The following is a 9232-nucleotide window of genomic DNA, read 5'->3' as shown; positions in this document are numbered from 1 at the left end:
AAATGACGAAGAATAAGATGAAATTGTTTTTGGATCGTTTAATAAAAAAATAATTTTAATTACAAGTTTCCGATTTTTAATGACCAAACTCACTCATTAGTTTTTAAGCCACCAAGCTGAAATGCAATACCAAACCCCGGCCTTTGTCGAAGATTGCTTTGCCAAAATGGCAATCAATTTAATTGAAAAATGAGGGTGTGACAGTGCCGCCTCAACTTTTACAAAAAGCCGGATATGACGTCATCAAAGGTATTTATCGAAAAAAAGAAAAAAACGTCCGGGGATATCATACCCAGGAACTCTCATGTCAAATTTCATAAAGATCGGCCCAGTAGTTTAGTCTGAATCGCTCTACACACACACTCAGACAGACAGACAGACAGACAGAAACACATACACCACGACCCTCGTCTCGATTCCCCCCTCTATGTTAAAACATTTAGTTAAAACTTGACTAAATGTAAAAAGAGAAAGCGCTTAATTTGCTTATCTTATTCTTTGTGCTTGCTTACAGATAGGAAACTGACCAGGAATGGCTGACAAGTGCCGCCTGTCCGTGTTGCTATTGGCAACCTTTCTCGCAGGGGAGGTAAGTCTCAAGATTGAGGAAGTCGTTATCAAAACTATCCGTGCTCCTATCGCTGCTCGGTGCAAATTTGCGTCCGAAAGATTTATGACCTAGACGTAGATGTGCAATTCCCTTTTATCGTACAGATGTCTGCACGCATCTTTTCGTACCTAATGAGGGGACTTGGGCAATGGGATGAAACTTACGCTCGTGATAAATAACTGTGAGAATCTGACAACTCGGGATTCATTTGGTGTCAAGATTGAAAAATGAATGGTGGTGCAAATTTAAACCCAACATTCCCGAGGTTATCTAGAAAGGAAACGAGACCCCATCAGAATAAAAGACTGAAATGGAGCAAAATAAAAAGTGGTGTATAGCTATAGTAACGGTTCTTCGACTGGGTGACGGTGATGACGGTAGTGAACAAACATGAGAAAAGAACAGAAACTTTAGGACCGCCGATAGTTTGATATAGATAGATATTGTCTGTTCTTATGATCGTGGTGGTAATGGTCGTAATGGTTGCTGTAGTCAAGTTCCAACTGTAAGGTGGTGGTGGTGGTGGTGGTCACGGTGTGTGTGTACGTGTGTGTGTGTGTGTGTGTGTGTGTGTGTGTGTGTGTAAGTGTGTGTGTGCGGCGTGCGTGTGTGTGTGTGTGTGTGTGTGTGTATGTGTGTGTGTGCGGCGTGCGTGTGTGTGTGTATGTGTGTGTGTGTGCGTGTGTGTGTGTGTTTGTGTACGTGTTCGTGTCACTGTCTTATAGTGAATTTTAGTATGGGTGGTCTCCAGGGTGTACACGGTTTATCGTTTAATCTTTTTCACGGTCATATATTTTCTCCCGTATATTTTCAACAGTGTGCACTCGCAAGATCCTCAAGTAACCAGCATCACGGACGTAAGTTGGTCGTTATGTACAATTCTTGTGTTCTTCGAGCTTATATTCACTGTTGAAACACTACTTTCTGTGAGGCATCAAAGATGTAATGTGTGAGTAACGTATCTGTACTCATCTCGCATTGTCTGTTGAATCCTTGTAATTTTTATGACGTATTTGAATGCGGGATGTAGCATGCAACAAAGCTGAATCACAAAGACAGCGTTTCAGGATACGGACAAAGTTGACTCCAGAATCAAATAACCTTGAAGTGTCAGCTTGTGTTGCTGTCAATGTTGTTTACTGGATATTTGCTGCTTGCTCAGTCGTTGTAGTGCCATATCCGGCAGTGAAAGCTCCTAGTAGATAATTTCTAAATGTGCATGGATGCATTTCTTTCATTCGACGGATCCTCGAAGGATTGGTATCCCAAAGCAGTAACTTCAATTTCCCTGTCGTAATAGTGTCTGCCGGCTTATTTGTTCCAAAACGATCGCTCTCTTTACAACTGAGTACAGCAAACAGTTCATTGTGTTACATGGCGATTATCGCGATTTCAAGATCAATCATGTGTAAACTCTTTACCAGCAGAAACTCCTTAGGACTGTAGTCTATTTGTTCGCAGTAATGATAGAGTGCGGACCCACACCAGACATTCCAACCAACATCACCGCGTACCACACCACCGGCACCAGGAGCAGAAGCCGCCATCTTGTCGGATTCTACACAAAGGGCACACAACTCCAATGCCATTCCCAGCTGCAGCTTAGAGGTCAGAGTTACCTCCGCGTGATCAGTGACGTCTTTGGCCAGGATTGCGGGGCCGAGGTAAAAGTAAAAACTATAGATCGGTGGGGAAGATGTGTGTGTGTGTGTATATATCGCACAATGGGTCGAATTGTGTGGTGCCATTAAGAGCCACTTTGTTCGCTGTTTTGTTGCTGGAAGACAGCAGGCATTCTTCTAGTGACTCCCCGGCTGTAATGGCTTCTTGGAATAACAGAGTGTCAGTCTGTCTCAGTCTCAGTCTGTGTGCCGCGTGTGTGTGGTTTCAGTTGAGTCTGGGAAAATCTTTGTTTCTTTAAAGGCTGTCTCTGTCTGTTCGTCTTAGTCTTACCAAGGTTTAACCTGTTTCTATTGAGTCTGTCTGTATAAGTGGCTGTTCTCGATCTGTATGTACTGCCGTTCACTTTTCTTGCCGCTGCAGGTTGTTTAAGGGGTGGACTGAGGTACTGAGTGAGGGGTGGGTAAGGAGGAGGAAACGGAAGGCACGTGTGTGTGTGTGTGAGTGTGAGTGTGTGTGTGTGTGTGTGTGTGTGTGTGTGTGTGTGTGTGAGAGAGAGAGAGAGAGAGAGATAGAGAGAGAGTGAGAGAGAGATAGAGAGAGAGTGAGAGAGAGCGTGAGAGAGAGAGTGTGTGTGAGAGAGAGAGAGAGAGAGAGAGAGAGAGAGAGAGAGAGAGAGAGAGAGAGAGAGAGAGAGAGAGAGAGAGAGAGAGAGATGGGACACAGAACTTACTATATGATATATTATAGTAATCCATGGCCTTGGTTGTACCAAAACCAGGAAACGCTTTAAAGCTGTTTAACAATCAGCCTTTTTTGTTTTTGTTCCAGCTCACGACAAAAGGGACTTACAGAGTAACTGTCCATCTAAAATTCAGAGAAAGAGAGGGAGAATTAGTCACGATATTGACGTGTACATTTGGCAGTGACGTCGACACGACACGGACAAATCATACGCAGCCAGAGGAAAACGACCTGTTGGAATCAGAATTTCACCTGTCCAAAAACATCTTCAGAAAGAAAAGATCCTCCAAGGACAGGAATCGAAAGGCCATGCCGCCCGACAGAAAAACCAGAAAGTCCAAAGTTAGTAAGATGCAGCATAAAGAAGACATCAGCCATGACGTCAGTGCCATGACGTCATCTCCGTCTGTGCTGCAGCTCAACGTCATCGACAAGGACGGAAACATGACGACAGTTGTCTTTCCTGGCAAACAAGTGGCTCTGGAGTTACACACGTCTCACCACAGTGAGTAGAATAGGCTACAATTCTTTCTACAGATAAACAATACTCAATTTTCAGGAGAAAAGCCCACTGCGTGTATACAAAAAAAAGCAGCAACATTTTTCCGTTAACGAAGGCTGTTGGTAAGATGGCTTTCGTGGATGCATTTCTAACTTTGAAATCTTGCTGCTTTTGTTCCCAGCCCCATTTGGTATTCCTGTTGTGAGGGAGTGCAGAGTGACGAACCCACTGGAGGACAAATATATTGATACTCTGCTGCCTTTCTCTGCTGTCATCATGGAAGGAGGGTAAAGATGTGTGCGTGTGTGTGTGTGTGTGTGTGTGTGTGTGTGAGTGTGTGTGTGAGTGTGAGTGTGTGTGTGTGTGTGTGTGTGAGTGTGAGTGTGTGTGTGTGTTTATGTGTATATGTACTGCATGTTCTTTAACGATATATCATATGGGATATTATATTATTTAGTATATGCGTGTGCGTATTTCCAAAAGAGACTGTTTTAAATATATCTGAGTAAACCTTTATAATTTGTTTACCGTTCAGTCAAACCGTTTACTTAGAATAAGGTGTAACAAACGTATTAACTATGCGTATGCTTATTTTTAGTAAATTCTGCTCTCCACAAACCAGAGAAAGAGAACCTGTCATGTCTTAATTATGAACACATCGTAGATATTCGTAGACACAACTCCAAAGTGTGGGTGCACTTTTAATTCTTCCATGACTACACTCACTACTTTTTTTCAGCTGTGGCATTGGAGATCTTCTACCCAAAGGGAGCAGTTTTGCCAAAGGCAAACAAGGGTACACAACACCTCACTTCTCCGTCCCTTCCGGTTGGACGTTGCAAACCGCTCTTATTTTCTCCTGCGACGTCATCATTTGTGCTGACGTCAAACAGTGCCAGCAGGTTTTTAGCACATTATCTCTTTGCATGTCCAATACAATTAATGCTTGCAGTCATGTTGTTATGTATATCATTTTCAGTTTCTGTGACGATGTCAAGCATGATTGAATAGTGAATGATTGACAGATTGAGTGAGTAAGTGAGAGAGTGAGTGAACGAGCGAGTAAAAGAATTCCATCACGTGATCTTGTCTTTCAGACCAGAATGCGCGTCGGGCAGACTGGTTATTATTTCTATCACAAATCGGTGTACGTGTGTTTCAGACGTGTCCAGTTCCAAAGAAGAAAGTGAACATGCCGGAACTTTATGACGTCACGGTGAAGCTGGAGAGCCAAGTGGTGACGTCATGCCCACCGATAGATGACACCGTCAAAGCAAATGACGTCACATGGAGCGATTTACTGCTGCCAGAGTGTCTACCAGAAGGACATCGTCTCAGGAAACTTATCGTCCCTCCAGGTACTGTACGAGAGGTGATTTTTATCCATCGGTGTTTTGAGTGAATAACTCTCCTTCCTGAACTGCCGTTCTGTTAGTTTTAGTCTATATGCAGTAAGACAACGACATTGTTGCAGTGTCTTTGATACCAAACACCGGCTGTGATGTAATGAACAAATGACATCAGTGGGAACAACATGAAAAAACGAATGAATCAGTCAATCAATCGACAAGATACACAACTTATTTAATATGAAAAGAAAGACGAACCAACCAACCAACCAACCAACCAACCAACCAACCAACCAAACACCCAAACACCCAATCAATCAATCAATCAATCAATCAATAAATATATCTATCTATCTATCTATCTATCTATCTATCTATCTATCTATCTATCTATCTATCTAGCAATCAATCAATCAATCAATCAATAAGAGACTTATTGAAGAAAAAATAAAAGGTAAATCGAACGCCTACTTGTGCGTTCACACACGCACGCAGACAAGCGGCTAGCAAGCGATTGCAATAGAGACACGTTACACATTAAGAAGTGCATTTCGAAAGCAGTTAAATAATGTTAAAAACATAGGCAGATCACTGCACCTTTTATGTAATGGAATACTTCTGCAATAAGTTAAAGGAAGGACATAACCGAGGGTGCTAAAACACCAAATGTACGAAATATAGAGGGACAGTAAAAGAGGAATAGACCTACCTTTTCTTTACAACAGTAGACCAATTTTTCAGGTAACAAATTCATATTTCCTTCTTTTTGTTGTTGTCAGAGCGAGACCAAAACTTCACAGCCAGCGTCGCAGAAAGTGACGTCAAGACTCAGATCACCCCCACATCCTCCTCTTCCTGGCTGGCAGGCAACTTCCATTACGTCATCATCATCGGTGTCCTAGCCCTGCTCATCGTCGTCTTCATGTTCGCCACCTTCTGCAAGATGGTGGCGATGGAGAAACACGTGGAGCGCAACCACAAGGTGACGGCGACGGACCAGCGAGAGAGAACGGCCAGCGAGAGTCAGCACGACCAGATGACTCAGACTCCGCGGCCTCTGCCCCGCGTCCCTCCAGGCCGGAGTCAAACCCCGAGTCGTCAGAGTCGCCAGGGCGGAGACGGGGCCCCGACGACTTCTGTTGTCCACGCGGATGGGGATTTAGTGGTTCGGCCAATGGCTGGCGGAACGCCGTATCTCGGCTACGACAACCTGAACGAATCCTTCAACGCCTCCACCATTCCCCACGCCAGAGCCTTTGCCCAGACCCGGCCAAAGCCGTACGACATCCCGCCTTCCCATGATCGTCAGAGGGAGGTCAGAAATCCTTCCGTCGAGATTGCGCTTTCTCCCGATTTCGCTCCAATCCCGAACGAGCATACACCTCTTCACAGCTCTTTTCGCAGACACTCCGGAGAACCTTCCACCCCTCCTGAACGCCCGGTCCGTCAAGACAGCCCCCGACGATCATCGGAAGTGAAGAGCTTCCAGACGACCGTGGATGAGAAAAACTCTGAACGCCACACGACCATCATTGAGATTAAGACCCCCAACAAGCCAGATGTCATAGAACCCGCCAGCCACGCATGGAAAGGTCACCAACGTCTGGGCTCTTTCACGGGAAATGGCTCCATCAACCCTCAGGAGAGAGGCGTGGTATTGGGCGTCAACTCGCTCCGCAGGCATATGGATCGGGATCATCAACATCCGCCAATGGCAGCACAGCTTCGCGATCGCGATCAGCATCACCAGCCAATGGCAGGGCAGCCCCGCGATCACCATCACCAGCCAATGACAGCGCAGCCTCGCGATCGCGACCAACACCATCAACCAATGACAGCGCAGCCTCGCGATCGCGATCAACACCACCAGCCAATGACAGCGCAGCCCCGCGACCGCCGACCAATCTCCGCGCAGCATTGCGACCCGATCGGGACGCAGATTTTCTACAACACCCCAGCCCCGTGCAGCGAAGACTCGACCTTGAAAGAACTGTTCAGGTCACCGTCACAAGAAGAGGGAGGGGTTCCAGAAAAAGGCGGGTTCGCAGGCATACGCACATCGCCTCGCAGTGGCAGCAGGAAGGGTGTTATGCCTGTGTCTCCCATCGCTGTCAACACAGTGGAGGAGACAACTCGTCTATGATTTCTCACACACTCTAAAGCGTTTTTGGATACAGCAGTGTAAGAAATGCACTTTGTGTATAGTAAGTGACTTCTGAATATAACAAAAATGCTTTGTATGCACCGTAGGAGGCGCGTGAGCCTGCTGCAGCTGTGGGATTGATTTTTTCAATCTGTTGTAAGAACTACGGCCAAAGTTTGCATAGCTCCAAAAGTGATATTAACTTGTCGTTTGCACGAATACCAACATTTTATCCAACATTATTTCAAAAGAGATTTTTATGAGAAAAAAAAGATCAGGGTTAGTGTGCATCAAACGACCTTTTGTCTGCAGGGGCCACGTGAATGGAAAGGTCTGGTTTTGTGTTTGCCTTGTAAAAGAAAGCATAAAGCAAGGACCTTCAAAATCTGACAGCGCGGGGCAGTGGTTTGAATTACTTGATCTGCAAGACTACCATCTATCTTATTTGATCAAACAGATTTGATTTGAGAATCAGACAGCAGAGCACATCCTGCAGGTTTGTCCATACCACAGTGCTCTGAGGAGACAGCGTTACAAAAGAAGCGACACGGCCCCAGAGAGGACTTGGAGAGGACAGCACGTTTCGCCCTGCAGTCCGGTCTGACGATCTGACAGCGAAGAAGACTTGATCAAACGAAACCACTTTTGTTTGCGACGGATCATTTTAAAACGTGGACGAGACAAATACTCGTACCAGGGCAGATAACTCATTGAATAATGATTCTTGCATTACATAGAAACTGTACTCTGTTGCGTCCCTTGCTTCTTTGTCACTGCAACACTCGGTGCAGAGCACATTCAACCAGTCAGTTGCTCCTCCTGTCTATGCTCGACTTCTCCATTAAAATCATCGAGTAGACAAGTTAAGGTTTTATCATTCGTGGCTTCCGTCTTCAGCTATACACGACCCGCTTACGCTTTCTTGCGACGGGTTACAGATTTAAAGTTACTGTGCAAATGAAACAGAAGGATCAAATTAAGGGTTTGCTCTGAATGCTACAGAAAATAAATAATCGAGTCGCAGCAAATGTGTGTTTCTCTGGCACCCCAAATGATTCCGATTTAAACTCTCCAAAAGTATGTGTTTTTAGAATGACAAAGCATAATAAACATCGAACAATGTTGATTCAGACATAAATACAAACTTTTTTTAATGTTTTAATAACGCCCAAACATGCATAGGCCTAAATAATATATGCAAGCACATGCAACACACACACACACACACACACACACACACACACACACGCACGCACGCACGCACACACACACACACTCACACACACGCGCCCACACACACGCACGCACACACACACACACACACACACACACACACACACACACACACACACACGCGCGTGTTTTTGATCTGTGTATCAGCGTTTTAACCACAATCGAACGTGATTGACTTAAAGCTTGATCTTTGAGCAAAACATGTTGGTATCTATGTAATGTCTTTTGTGCAATATATTTTTTCTTGTTTTAGCATGTTTACAGCGTTAAGGATATTGTTGTTTTTTTGTTTCGTTTTCAAATGTACATGTATACACAAGGTTGCACAGAAGACAGGTTTACCTTACACCTGTTACGACCGTTTGGTTCGTCCGAAGCGTCTGACATTAGGTTGATATTTGCAAATGTGCCAAGTGCACAGAAACATTATTCATACAACTTTGATAGAAACTCTGTTTTTTCCACTTTCATGTGTTTCTTTGTGTACAGTTTCTCGCCATCTTATCGGCAGCACATTTTGTGTGTGTTATGTGTTATTGACCATTGGTCTGCTTTCGACCATGACAGCAAGAAACGCCAAGGTGTGGAGCTCTTATTGTGTAATTATAATTTGATTAGATCAAGAATCAGGCTTAGACATAGCATGAATAGAAGCACAACTCACTGATATATGTGTTTAGTTTTTATTCAAAGATTAGAATTATTTCTGAACATATCAAACCGCTGATTATAGTTTGAACTCAACAACTTAAACATTTCATCTTGCACAAATATGTGTCAAAAAGTATTGGCTTTCCCGTAACTGTTTTTTTAAGATAAAAACAAAAATGCAAAGAATTTAAAACATCTATGCAATTACGTTAGGACTTGAAATACATTTTGAAAATGTACAACAGGCAGTGTAGCTATGCGTACACGTTGGACATATACTGAATAAAACATAGAAAGAACGTAATTATTGACTTTTTTGATTTTTTACGATGGAAAATCTTGGAAAATAAGCAAATTAAATACAAAAACAAAAAATAGTT

The 9232-nt window shown here is 43.9% G+C and overlaps 1 protein-coding gene across 3 annotated transcripts in view; it reads left to right on the top strand.

The window, feature by feature from the left end:
* Positions 1-9156, top strand: part of LOC138964267 (uncharacterized) — a 22382-nt gene extending 13226 nt beyond the window's left edge. For all 3 annotated transcript variants that reach the window (XM_070336193.1, XM_070336175.1, XM_070336185.1), the window contains 8 exons: positions 515-589; positions 1428-1467; positions 2072-2274; positions 3062-3479; positions 3658-3763; positions 4216-4378; positions 4639-4834; positions 5605-9156. In XM_070336193.1, the coding sequence (XP_070192294.1) occupies positions 533-589; positions 1428-1467; positions 2072-2274; positions 3062-3479; positions 3658-3763; positions 4216-4378; positions 4639-4834; positions 5605-6968 (2547 nt within the window). In that variant the 5' untranslated portion in view covers positions 515-532 and the 3' untranslated portion in view covers positions 6969-9156. The remainder of the gene's footprint in view (positions 1-514; positions 590-1427; positions 1468-2071; positions 2275-3061; positions 3480-3657; positions 3764-4215; positions 4379-4638; positions 4835-5604) is intronic.
* Positions 9157-9232: the final 76 nt, after the last annotated feature.

This window comes from Littorina saxatilis, linkage group LG1 (genome assembly GCF_037325665.1).
Source record: "Littorina saxatilis isolate snail1 linkage group LG1, US_GU_Lsax_2.0, whole genome shotgun sequence".
In the NCBI taxonomy this organism is placed as follows: domain Eukaryota; kingdom Metazoa; phylum Mollusca; class Gastropoda; order Littorinimorpha; family Littorinidae; genus Littorina; species Littorina saxatilis.
Note: the sequence above shows the minus strand (reverse complement) of the source record. Positions and strands in the feature narration are given on the sequence as shown.